A 13,206-nucleotide genomic window follows, 5' to 3' on the forward strand; every position below is an offset into this window, starting at 1 on the left:
ATCGGATTAGTGATCGAACCGGTGACGTCATAAATATATATTTTATTATTTATATATATTATTAAAAAATAATAAATCAATAAATTCTATCTAAATTCCTCCATTCACAGCCGCCAGGGGGTGTGGGATGTTTACAACCGGGAGAGGGGGGACGGGGTAATAGTCGATCAGGGTTGTTTTCAACGACAGGGAGGTTTCCAACGTCGACTTCCAACGCGACGAAGGAGGGGGGGGGGGGGGGGGGGGGGAATTGGGCAAAGACGACGACATGGAGGGTTGTCGGCTTGTAATTGCTGTCAGCGAGAGCTGTTTAGCTGTCGCGGCCCATGAGGGAGGGTTTGCAATTTGTAGCTTTGATTTTTATTATATACCCTCGAAAATGGCGTCATTTTGATGCAGTTTTTTTTTTTTTTTTTTAAATAATAATAATTGAACTGGTCTATTCGAAGGGAATTGATCGGTTCATTGGTTGGACTATCGGTTCAAGCGATTCAACCCTGGTTCAATGCTATTTCGACCCAATTTATCAGAAAAACTATGAGTCAATCTATAAATATATGAGGTCAAGATATAAATGGATAAATAAAATTATTATTAAAAAAAAAAAAAAATGAGATTAAGGTATGAACGAATACGACAAATATGATTACTTTCGTTTTTTGGAAAATGTTCTTAAAATGACAACCTCTACTTTTTTTATTTATTAATTTATCTTGTTCCCATATAAAAAACATTAGGAGAAATGGTAAGGTAGTAATTATTGAAACTTTTATCTCGATCAAGGTAGGCGCCTAAATTTGACAATTAGACCAAGCAATCTGTGGTTAAAACCGCATAAAGTACAATATTGTTTAGCATCAAAGTAGAGAAATTTAGATAGGAGTACATTGACTTTTTTTACTTTTTTTTATTATAAATATATAAAATCAAGATATAAACAAATAAATAGAATGATTATTAAAATATAAAAGAATAACACTAAGGTGTGAACGAATACGACAAATATGAGATAATCAATGTTATAACGAAAGTCGGAAACATAACATCTGAATTCCTGGAAAAAATGGACAAGTAGAAAAAAAGCACACATATGAGATTTTGGTCCAACGGCTGTGTTGTCTTTGAGTTGTAAAGGTCTCAAGGGTTTGAAGCTTTTTGTGCCGTGAGACGCATGTGTGTCTAGAACCCTAAATTTGAACTGTAAAGGTTGGAAATGAAAACCCTTCTCCCATTTCTGATTGGGATTTGCTTCAATTAGTTTCAAATCAACTTCCCTCCCAAATTCTTGGAACTGTATTGTAACCCATTTACTTTTTTTTTTTTTTTTTTCAAAATTTATATTTTCTACAAAATGTTCTTTTTCAATCCTGTTGGTAAGGTGGGATTATTATTATGTCACTATATGAAAGGAATAAAGGAAGGGAAGGCAAGAAGAGAAAAAAAACCATTAAGATTCTTTTCATAACAACTTCTTTTGAATACAGCACTGGCATGAATGGTGAGGGTCTCAGACTAAATCATTTGCATTTCCATTGATTGAATTAAAAAGGCTTTGTATGCGGCTTTTGATTTCTTTTTCATACTTGTTTCAAGAGAAAAGGAAAACAAAGCTGCCCACCTCCATGTGAGCTTGCAGGCATGAACTGAAAACTGAAAAATCATGGAAAGATGGGCTCCCTTTGATGGGTTAGTCAAAAAAGTAAGAATATGCATTCATAAGAATGGATAACAATTGCTTGCCAATAAGCCCCGCCAACCCAAAAAAGAAAGCATAGTTGATTGCACCAAGAGAATCAAATCATTTTCTTAGTAGCATGTACAATATTTAAATTAAAGTTGTTTGTGTTGTCAAATATAGGCAATCTTTCAGACATTGTTCTCCAAAGAAAAGGCTGAGGCTCTTGACCCATTCCATCAGGGAACTTATTCCCCATCTATCACCAGAAAAAAAATGCCCATATTTTAATCAATCATTGAGTAGTTCTTTCTCACTTTAGCATAATTTTAATGACTTTGTATGCAGAGTGATATTTCTGGGTGCCATCCTGAAAATATGCTCAGCTCAGCTCAGCTGAGTTAACCTTAATCAATCATCTCTCAGGCTCTCACTTCAATTATTCTCAGCTTTGAGCTTAATCCTCAGTTTCCTAGACACATCCCAGCAGCTTATATTATTAAAATGGAAGAAAAAAATAAATGAAACTGGAAAAAAGGTTCTGATCCAACCACTAGGATTCACCCATTAAGTTGACTTGAAGAGATAATAATCCAAAGCCCGTGGCACACAACCTCCACGTGTCGGCAGAGGGTGTCCCCCTCCATCGGAGCACCTCGGGAGTATTGTAGAAAAATCCCTGATTAAAAAAATTAATAAAGATTAACTAAATTTATAATTTGAGGATAGTAATTGAAACTTTGTTATATATACCAGTAGAAGAGCGAAACCCTTGGGTGCAATCCGTCCGCTCTGTGTCTGTCTCTTGATAAGATTTGATATTTTTGTGAAAAAACCCATCCTCTTCTTCTTTTATCTTCTTTTTTCCATCTTTTGTTTTGTTACCCTTTTGTTGGTTTGTTTGTTTCTGTAAAGTTGAGAAAAAAGGGTAGAGCTTCAGACTTCAGAGTCCGTGGTTTGTCAGCTGAAACTGAGTGCTAGTACAGCAACAATCTGGTTGGGTCAGTGGGGATTTAGCCACAAGTTTCAAATTTCAAATTACTTGAACTAATTGAGTGCTATCAGCACTGCTGAGTACTCTCAGCACCAGAAGTATTGGTGGTTGTTTTGGGAATCAGTATCATGTCAACTGTGCAAGCACGCACTGGTAGACACAGGCAACGCTATGAGAACAACTTACGCCTTGTTTCTGGGTATGCATCCTCTCCTCTCTCTCTCTCTCTCTCTCTCTCTCTTTACCTTCTACTCTTCCTTTTTGAAGAGCTTTTAGCTTTGAGCTTTCTATTTCATGTGTCTGTAACATATGGATTGAGAATGGAGATGGGTTTATTTGATCTCATGGCATAATCTTAAGGAGAGTGAGTTCAGGGGAAGAATATTTGATGCTCTTGACAAGGAGGGGGGGCATCTATAATTCCTGTGATAATTGTCTTGTTTTGATGATAGAGCCACAACCCAAAGTGGGTCTTATCATTGACTTTAGCGTATGAGCATTTGATGTTTCCCTCATCATTTTGTGTTTGTCGCATTTGTGGAAGTTATGATTTTTTTTTTTAAAGCTTTAACATAGTGATTATCGCCGTTTAAATCGATTTTGACCTTTCTTTCTGGGGCATTGGGGCTGGGTTTGGGTGAGGATTCAGCAACAATCATATGCCTTTTTCTTTTTCTTTTTAATCTATTCATTTGTTTATTATTATTATTATTATGAAGTGTAGTGAAGAGATGAGAATCTTGAGATCACCTTTTGTTCCTTTTTCCTTTGATAAGATTATGAAACAGCTTTCTAAATCTCAGAAAGGCCATTGGGCTCCTTGATGTCTAAAGTCTCAGACTGATGTTCCAGAAGATGGGGCGTGCATGTGATGCGCCCTTTTCAAGCCTCATGCACCGTTATTTTTGACTTCCCAATTGCCCAAAAGCCAATTTTATATTCTGAAGCCTGAAAACTCCCCATCTTCGCCTTTGTTTAGGGGTGGAAAAACATACTCATATATATATATATTTGAGAATGCAAATCTGATGGGCTTTTTTTATATTCTAAAGGTTTGATTTATGCATTTAAATACCATGGAAAAATGGGATCGCTTTCTTTTGAGATGGACATCCAAACATCCTCTCCATTTCTGAATCAGTGCCGTAAGCCTGAAGTTTTCATGAGTTAGTCTTGGAGATAGGATGTTTTGGTTGGCTTCAAATGGAATGGACTGGACATACACCTAATGGAATAATTCCGTGTTCTGAAGGACTTGAACATAATTGTTTTGACGATCGATGCTATAGTAAATGGGGTTGATCTGATTGTATATATACATGATTTGCAAGCATATCTTGGGGCTCAATATGTAATTGGTTACTGTATATGAAGGTTCTTCTGGGCTTCATTTGTTGTTCCTTACTAATTTAGTTCAAACAACAGATGTATTCCTTACAGACAGACCAAGAACCATGAAGACCACAGCACTGATTTGGAGAAGACAATAGAAGTTCTCATGATTTCTTCACCCAATCGCAATGACCTAGTGTTTCCCAAGGTACAATTTTCCTCCTCTCTTCCTCCCATATTGGTAATTGGTATAGAAGGATTGTTACCACTCTTAATTAAAATTCTGAGGTTTTGATTTTTGTCCTATGTTCGCTTGTCAGGGTGGATGGGAGGATGATGAGACCGTTGAAGAAGCAGCATGCCGTGAAGCCTTAGAGGAAGCAGGAGTGAAAGGAATTCTTAATGTATGTCCCTTTTCCTGCTTGATAATTGCCATTGTAGCTATTGTGGATGTGCATATGTATTCCATTACTTGAACTGCAAGAAGAGAGTACTTCACTTTGCTAGCTTGGATGGACTAGCTAAATTTTTTGTCATTGCATTTTCTCTTAGCTGAAGGATGCCTAAAACCCGATTGTGGTAAGATTAGAGAATCCAGCTGCATATGATGAACGTAGGGAGGAAAATTGAAGAAATGCTAATGTTTTATAATTGTCAACTCACTTAAATTGGGAAAATTCTAACTTCATCATGATTGAAATCAATATATTACCAAATATTTATGGCTCAAATATAGGTCTACAATGCAAATAAGAATTGAAATATAGCATGGATTTGAACTGCAGTAGAGTAAGTTTTTGGAATGAATGAACAGCATTCAACAGTTGCTTAATTGGCTCGAATGTGAAACATTCTTGGTCATGGATGAGTGTGTTGAATTGCAAGGCACTTTTGAATGGAACTGTCTTTTACTGTCCCTTCAGGTTGCATTAGATTCTTCGGCACCACTGTACTTGTTACTTATGCCAGTTTGCCTTATGGGAAATCGATTTTAAATATGTTCTATGCAGTCCCTCAAGGATCTGTTAGATTTCTTGCTGTTGCTGCCCATATGGTTGCCTCAGTTTTCTCTGTTCATGGAAGTTTCATTCCTTTGTGATTGAGTTGGATTAACAACAGAAAATATACAATTTCATAGTTGACATTTGACTTGGAACAGAGAGGGATTTCATAAGCTTCAAAGGCCTAAGAAACTTATGATTGTGGCAAAATATTCCTGGAAACTATTCTGAAAGTCAGGTTTCTTAAGCTTTGAACTATTTCTCAATCAGTTAGGATTTGTGTGGTTTGTATTGTTCATCTTATTTCTATTACCAAATTAAAAGCAAAAATAAAAATAAAAACAACAACAATGATGGTTTAAGTATCTTATCATCGATTACCCCATGTGGTCCTGCCTTTTGTTCGGTAAAAGTCGGACAGCAATCAATGGGGCTTCTGTATTGGAAGATACTCGGTGTTTACAAGACTATGGATATGATCATTGTCATCGACTCATCCTCAATATCTTTCTTCTGCAAAATGAATCATATGCTTGTTTTCTAGTATGATTATGATGATATAGAGCGGCATCTTTTCCAGTGATATGGTTCTAAACTTGAGAACACTAGTTGAACTGCTCTCACGATGTTTTCATCTAATAGACAGATTTTCTTTGTTCAGGAAAAATCCCTGGGTGTTTGGGAGTTCAGAAGCAAGAGCAGACAAGAAAACTGCTGTCTGGAAGGAGGGTGCAGAGGATACATGTTTGCATTAAAGGTGACTGAGGAGCTTGAGACCTGGCCAGAGAAGGAAAACCATGATAGGAAATGGGTAAGTATGCTAAGTAAGACGTAGTAGGGGAGTTATCCCAACTGCAACCCCCATATTCTTAACCACTACCGATATCTAAGTTTCTTGGTTTCCCTTAACAGCTAAGCATAAATGAGGCATTTGAACTGTGCCGCTATGAATGGATGCGTAGGGCACTTGAGGCGTTTTTGCAAGTCATGGAAGAGGACCGAGAACTTGAGAGGAGGGAAGAGGTCTACTCCCAAACCCAACACCAGTCCTCGTTCCAGATGTTGTGGCAGAGCGTCCAATCATGTCAGCCAATTGCTATAAGCCTTCCTGTAGCCAACACCGTGGCATATGCCCCATAAGTGTGTAGTCCTGGCATGCATTCCTCTGAAGAGGTTGCCATCAACATGTTCCATTGACATCTTGCTCAGCCCCTTTAGTTTCTGTAAGTAGGGTCTTTACCTTTGGTGTTCGTGTAACTCCAAATTTGAAAAATGAACAATGCCTTGAATGAAAGACCGATTTCTCTTCTCAGCCCCAATTTCACTTGATTTGAATCATAATAGTTTCGCTTTTTCTTGTTGCCTTTTCTGGTTTGTGAACAGCACAAATAATCATCATAGTACATGTTGAGCCTGCAGTCTCAGACAGGCAGCATTCTTGTTGATGCAGCTGATGTTTTTAATGCATGAATAAGGTTCAAATGTCATCATCCACTCATCTCTGAAAGATGATTGCTACACAAACTGTTCATTTCTGTGAATAAGCCACAAAGTTAATTAACCAAAAACCCGATCGTGACCAAGCTCTATGTGGGCTGTACTTCCATTCATGTTCCAGTCCCAGTTCCATCCATATTTCCATCTAAAACAAGTCTAGGTTATTACCAAAATCAATTGACACCATTGGCAGAACCTGCACATGATCACATCCCCTTGCAGCCCTGAATCCTGATGTCCCAATTCATTCAGAAATTACAATAATCTCTTCAAAGTCTGAGTTGAAATTTGACACAGACAGTGGTTCCCATCTCCAAATTCTCGCATCCCCAACAGTGAAATCTCTGCCTTACATTGTGTTCATGAACTCGTTTTGTTACTATCATACTCCTACAGAAACAATTATTATTGAAGGCAATTCTAAAACTAGTAATTGAAAATGACTTTGACATCTAGAGTCTATTAATATTATTATCTCTCATATCTCTCTCTCTCTCTCTCTCCCTCTCTCTCTCCCACACACACATACATCCCACTCAATGAAGCATTGAATCCTGTTAAGCATACTCCCCGAGGAATTTCTTACCCATCTTTTGATAACACTTGGAGGGCAGTGAGAGCTATCCTTCCATCTCTATCCTGGGGGCCTACCTTCTAAAACAATGAGTCAAGATTGAGAATCCAAAGGGAGGTACATTGTTTTACTTGAATACTTAATTCAATTATTTATAGGGGAAGAGCAAATTGAACAAGACACTGTTTCAGTAGACCTCCACACATGAAATGCAACCATAAAATGCTACCTACTTTGCCTGCACATGGAGAAAAAGAGAATTTCATGTTTGAAGAAACCCCACAAGCGACGGTAGGTTCATGTTCTTCGGCTTGGTGTTTCCCAAATATACCCTCTAAATGAGCTACTCATACCCTTCTATGAGCATGCTTGCTTTGTTTAAAATAAGATTGGCTTGAACCAACTCTGTTGAATTTACTCACAGACTAAAGAAATATAGCTGATATCAGGAGCTGGTCCCATGCCTTGTATATTCATAAGTTTGATCTTTTCAGTAGGTAAATCCTAAAGCAATTTTATTGAAAGAAAAGGGTGTGGTTCACACCAAAAACCCCACAAAATGAATATTTATCTAAGTATTGTATCAGATATAGATAAAAACATGACAGCATATGGGAAACCCCCTTGAGAATCTTGACTAGGATGAATTAGACAAACCCAATTTCACTGTCAAGAAAAAAGACAAAAGCTTCAATAATCATATCCAAAGCTAAAATAAAGGACATTTCCGAGCCCCTTAATCCAAATCCCAATGGGGTTTTCACTTATCCCCTGCCTCAACTTGGATGCTAATAAAGTGGGGGAGAAAAAAATATATTACTTGTCTCCCTAAAAAGTCTCTCTAGGTTTTTGACCTATTACACCTGGGGTATCAAAATTCCAAGCTAGCTTTGGAGTGTCCCTTTTAGATGAAAAACATGCATAAAACATTCCTTAATATTGGGATATTTTTATTTTTTTCCAATGGCAGTAACAGTTGGTGTGAAATTATTCAAACTAGTACTAATCTGAGACATGCTAAAGGAATCATTAAGGACCGGACCCCGGCTTTGTGTTTGCTGCACCAGATAATCAGCCCAAGAATGAAGAAGATGCAGGTAAAGCCAGACAACATAAGCCTGAACATAGCAATAACACAGGTCATATGTTCTGCCCCATTCACCTCAGAAACAGAGTACTCTGCTTCTAGCAAAATTCCTGATGATGTATGACAACCTAGTATTTTAATTGTTTATAGGGAAACATGGAATGATGGAGCAGATAGTGGGACATTTGGTCAAAAGGGCCTAGTTTCAAATTTGATCTTGGTAATTAAGTAGTGCCTAGTGATTGTTTTCATTCAAAAAAAGGCATGCCTATGTGTTTCGCTCACATGCCACCCAACAATTTGGAGCCCCTTGCATTCCTCATTGTGATGTGAAAAAGGGATGATTCAAACTGTTGGAAAATAAATAAGAACATCAAAAGGCCCTTTCAAAGATAAAAGGAAGCTTTGGGTTTGAAAAAGACGACAAGGCTGTGGAACTTATCATTGATTTTTTTGGCTCAAATTGGATGCACATGGATGAGCAATGATATTCCTTAAACACCCCACTTAAAAAGCCCATTTAAACAGGATTAGGTAACATGATCTAATTGTAGAAGCCCCTTTAAAATAATTGCCTCCTCACAAGTCACAACCCCCAAGTATCCTACTTGAAGACCATGCCATTTGTTTCATGATCATCATCCTTGCCAATTCACAACACTTTTTTTGAGTCCTAGAGATGGAAATTATAGTAGTCATCAGCATCATCTCTGCAGCCGCTCTCAAACTATGAGATTTGAACTATTAAAAGAAATGGATAAGAGGACACACAGATACTCTGACATGAAAGGGGGGGAATGTATGAGACTCGAAAAAATCAACATCATGATTTAAAATGTAATCTAATGAAGAATGAGAGCGTTTATATTTTGATCAAGGGCATGTGCAATTATGTTGGGAGATGGTGTCCTCATGATAGTTCTCATCATTTTTGGCAGATGGGAACTCCAGTAGATTCCTAACTGACAATGCTGACTAATAAATAGTATCCAGAAAGGCCTTTGATCTTGGTTTGAATTGTTATTTTACAATTCTACTTCTGCATAATTTTTTCTCTTTTATTTGAAAAAGAGAATTTTCATCTCTTGAAGAAAACTTTTGAAGCCAATCTGAAGGCTTATACTGCAGAAGATTTTATCATATGATTTGATGTAATCATGGGATTGATATGAAGGGACCCAATTGTGGAAAAGGAAGAGAGCTGCTTCCATTTGCTATGATCATTGGACTCTGCAGGTGAGTCCTTAATTTGTGTACTTTTTGTTTTGAATGGGAAGAGTCCATGATTGACTCCTCATTCATGTAGGCTCAATAGTTTATAAGATCACATGTAAGGAACTTTGGACTATATATGTATGAAAATGAGAAATCGACATTAACCGAAAATAGTTGTTAATTCAAATAATTAAATTAAAGTGTGATTGGAGAATAATCATGGGACAAGGTATCTAAAAGAACATGCTTATTATCATGCCCATTACGCTCTGATCTAATCATTCCAACACCCCTTGCTTACCTATTTTCTTTCTGCTCTTTACATCTTTCCCATCATTTGAAACTCATTCCTTTGAGAAGAAATCATTTATTAAATCTTCTCTTGGGTTTTCTTCTCCCTTGGGGCTTCTGTCTCATAAAGTGGGTTTTTCTCCTTTGACAGAATTGCCCTACACACCAAGAACAGAGCCATTATCAGAGGTCATTTCCTCTATCCAAATCTCACTCAGATTAAGCATACTCTTAAAATTTGGGCATATGATTCATTCATGAATAATGAAGGTAACATGGCACATCAAACATTATGGGGATATCATAATATTGTAGATCTCACAGACTTAAGCAACTATTAACACAACTTGATCATACTAGGTTGAAAATTTTCTTCATAAGGACCTCAGGGAAGGGAAATATTTGACTGCAGCAGAGGATCCAAGACCCTATAGTATAAAATTTTGAAAGTGAAATGGTTAAAGAAATAATAATTAATTACATAAAAGATTTGAAAAAGTGACGGGTTTGTCGTGGGAATTCAAAGGTGTCAAAGGGCAAACAGGGCAGATGGGCGGGGCCTATTGGAGAAGCTCCCTCTTATTTAAAGGAGTCCGCATGCAACGGCCAGAAAGCAACCCCAACGCCACAGAGAAAAGGAAGAGAAGAGTCAGTCTCCATTGATATCGTTATGAATTTCTGAGTCCTAGAATCCCGCTAATTCCATACTCTTTCCTCTATTTCTTTCTGCCTTTGTGTCACTGTCACTGCTCTAAACTCAGTCCGTTTTGGTGACCATGAATCCATCTACGTCGAAGAGCAAAAAGAAGCAAACGCAACAGCAGGAAACGAGTGGGAGGTTTCTTGGTGTTCGAAGGAGGCCGTGGGGGAGATACGCGGCGGAGATACGAGACCCTTCTACCAAAGAGAGGCATTGGCTGGGCACCTTCGACACTGCGGAGGAAGCTGCCTTGGCCTACGACAGAGCCGCACGCTCAATGCGTGGCTCTCGCGCTCGCACCAACTTCGTCTACTCCGACATGCCACCGGGCTCCTCCGTCACCTCCATCATCTCCCCTGACGAGTCCCTCCCTGACTTCTCCTCCCACTTCGTCCCTCCCACCACTCAACCCAACCCCAATCCCAACCTCTTCTTCAATCCCACTGAATGCCATCAATTCGCATTCCAGGGACAGTTCCCCACGGAAACCAACTCCTGGGATTATTCCAATCTTTACCAGGAACAGCCTCTCGTCGACAACATGAACGGCACCACCACCACCACCAACAACCAATTCTACAATGCAAACGACCTCCCACCATTCCCTTCCCAGGTTTCTGATCAGCTCCCGAGTTCAGGTTTCGAAATGGAGCAGGCGACATGGGGCGACTCAACCAGCCTCGCGGGGATTTCGGAGCAGAGGACATCCCCAAATGAGTTTGACTCAGCGGGGGGCGGGTCTTACTTGGGATTCGATTCCACCCAGTACGTGCACAGCCCACTTTTCGGTCGGATGCCTCCCGTTTCCGACACCCCTCCGGATGGTTTTGATCTGGGTTCTTCCTCGTATTTCTTCTAAACTTGGGTGTTTTGAGGTGTGCGTGTCCTTTTGAGTTTCAGGTTTCGGATTTCCCCCCCTTTTTTCGGTGGTTTGCTGTGGCTAAATGCCTTCATGGATATGTCTATAGCATCAGATCGGATGAGTTGTGTGCTTTCCCCTACTGAGTCATAACTATCAATATATAAATATATATATATATATACATCACCACTTCTACTTGTTTTCAGCCTTGGGAACGAGCCTTTTGTTAAAAGGCCGAAATTAGTTGACACCTCCACACATTTTAAAGGCGTCACGTGCATGCAAGTAGCATGCAATCCAACGGTGTGCGTAATGACAAATTACATTTCACGTATCAAAGAAGAGCATTTGCCTTTCTTTTTTAATTTTCATTTTACATTCAGACACTTGACAGAGATTCAGTAATATGGATATGGCCAAGATGCCAAAAGAGCTTTTCTACATGCGTGCATGTTGATAGGCTTGCTGACTTACGCAACCTTTTATTAATTTTTCTCAAATCCCACCAGTGGAAGCTGCCAAGAAGCTGCATTCCGGTGATGAGTCCATGGGATTAGGTATGGATTCAATATTAAAAAAAAAAAAATGAAAAAAGATTTCTTTCTTTCTCATCTCTCCCATGGCATCTGATGGGCCACCAACTGCAGAAGCTGGCCTTGTCCTATCGTCTCACCAAGGCTTAAATAAACTAATGGGGGTGAAATAAACATCCAACGAAAATTTGTCTCTTCCTTTGAATTTTTCCTCCTTCCAGTGGATGCTGTCCACACACGCCCCCCTTCCCTTTCAGAACCAAGAGAGAAAGTCTATGGGAACTCTGTGAGCCTCCAGCTCTCTCTCCTTATCTCAATTTATATAACTTTTGAAAGAGACAGACATCCTATGTTGAATGATCCTAAGTTTCATAATACTATGTGGCCCAAGTCCAATAATATTGAAGCCAACTCCCCCCCACAAGTGTATTTTGTAGGTGAATTTATGGCATACGATGCTGTAGTTGAGTTGATATGAAATTATTAGGGAAACATAAATGAAGGTTTTAAGTAACGGATGGAAATCAAGCGCGTAGCCATGACACTTAGTCAGCATCATTGCTTTTGAGTCACTGCTGCAATAAAGTCACAATAATCCCCCACTGCATGCCATACCAAAATGTTTCGTGGGACTTGCTTGCTTTGCTTCCGTGTGGTCCAATTTATACATAAGTCCGATCCTACTCTTTTCTCCTTTAATTGCTTCTATTTATTTATATGTATTATAACTCAAATTCTGATTTTAGAATATATTTTATATGTTACTGTAGTTAGATTCCTTGAAAATATCTTTATAAATATTTTAAGTTATGAGATATGAGAAAAAGTGAAAGATGTTAATCAAACTATGCACACACGAACAAAAAATAAAAAATAAAGAAAAAGATAAAAATTTTAATGTAATTTAACGATCGATATGATCCTTATATCCGCGGAGTGTACCAATATTTAACAACTTATTAATAAAAAAGAATGAGAAGAGTTATAATAATGAAGTTCTTAAAAAAAAACCCTCTCAATTATGGTTACATATATAGTAAGGACAAACTTATCAATCATTACTTAAAAAGAATTTCTCAAAAGGGCACTACACCATTCAATCTTGTGGGCTGATTGGACGGTTCGACCCCTGAACTCAGTAAAGTGTAGATGTGAGGAAAAAGAGTTCATTGTTTAAGATGGAGATACAAAGGAACCTAATGATTGTATATAATTTTTATGGATATAATGAAACATTTTCTTCCATTTATAAATATGTACATGATTAGCTGAATAACATTAAAACTTATTTTTTTAATATGTTTGCATTAATGTTTCTATTGGAACAAAATATTTAATCTTATTTCTTTATTTATATTATTGTTTAATAATTTAGATTTTATCATGTATTTTTAACTTAGATCATATCTTCGATAAATATCGAGCCTGTAATACAAGGAACGAGG

The 13,206-nt window shown here is 38.1% G+C and overlaps 2 protein-coding genes across 2 annotated transcripts; both read left to right on the forward strand.

Annotated features, from left to right (window-relative positions):
- Positions 1-2,445: 2,445 nt before the first annotated feature.
- On the forward strand, positions 2,446-6,321 carry LOC117930997 (nudix hydrolase 12, mitochondrial-like). Its single transcript, XM_034851835.1, has 5 exons — positions 2,446-2,868; positions 4,095-4,209; positions 4,322-4,405; positions 5,664-5,813; positions 5,915-6,321. The coding sequence occupies exons 1-5, from the start codon at positions 2,798-2,800 to the stop codon at positions 6,140-6,142; spliced, it is 648 nt and encodes a 215-aa protein (XP_034707726.1). The 5' UTR covers positions 2,446-2,797; the 3' UTR covers positions 6,143-6,321.
- A 3,920-nt stretch (positions 6,322-10,241) lies between these two features.
- Positions 10,242-11,570, forward strand: LOC117931092 (ethylene-responsive transcription factor LEP). The gene has a single exon (XM_034851958.1). The coding sequence runs from the start codon at positions 10,443-10,445 to the stop codon at positions 11,223-11,225; it is 783 nt and encodes a 260-aa protein (XP_034707849.1). The 5' UTR covers positions 10,242-10,442; the 3' UTR covers positions 11,226-11,570.
- Positions 11,571-13,206: the final 1,636 nt, after the last annotated feature.

The sequence above is a fragment of the Vitis riparia genome, chromosome 14, assembly GCF_004353265.1.
Source record: "Vitis riparia cultivar Riparia Gloire de Montpellier isolate 1030 chromosome 14, EGFV_Vit.rip_1.0, whole genome shotgun sequence".
Lineage (NCBI taxonomy): Eukaryota > Viridiplantae > Streptophyta > Magnoliopsida > Vitales > Vitaceae > Vitis > Vitis riparia.

Bases quoted from the DNA above. Each gene is read 5' to 3' on its own strand.
- LOC117930997 (XM_034851835.1), top strand. From the start codon at position 2,798: ATGTCAACTGTGCAAGCACGCACTGGTAGACACAGGCAACGCTATGAG. The intron at 4,210-4,321 runs GTACAATTTTCC...TTCGCTTGTCAG, and splicing joins ATGACCTAGTGTTTCCCAAG to GGTGGATGGGAGGATGATGA. The intron at 4,406-5,663 runs GTATGTCCCTTT...TTCTTTGTTCAG, and splicing joins GAGTGAAAGGAATTCTTAAT to GAAAAATCCCTGGGTGTTTG.
- LOC117931092 (XM_034851958.1), top strand. From the start codon at position 10,443: ATGAATCCATCTACGTCGAAGAGCAAAAAGAAGCAAACGCAACAGCAG.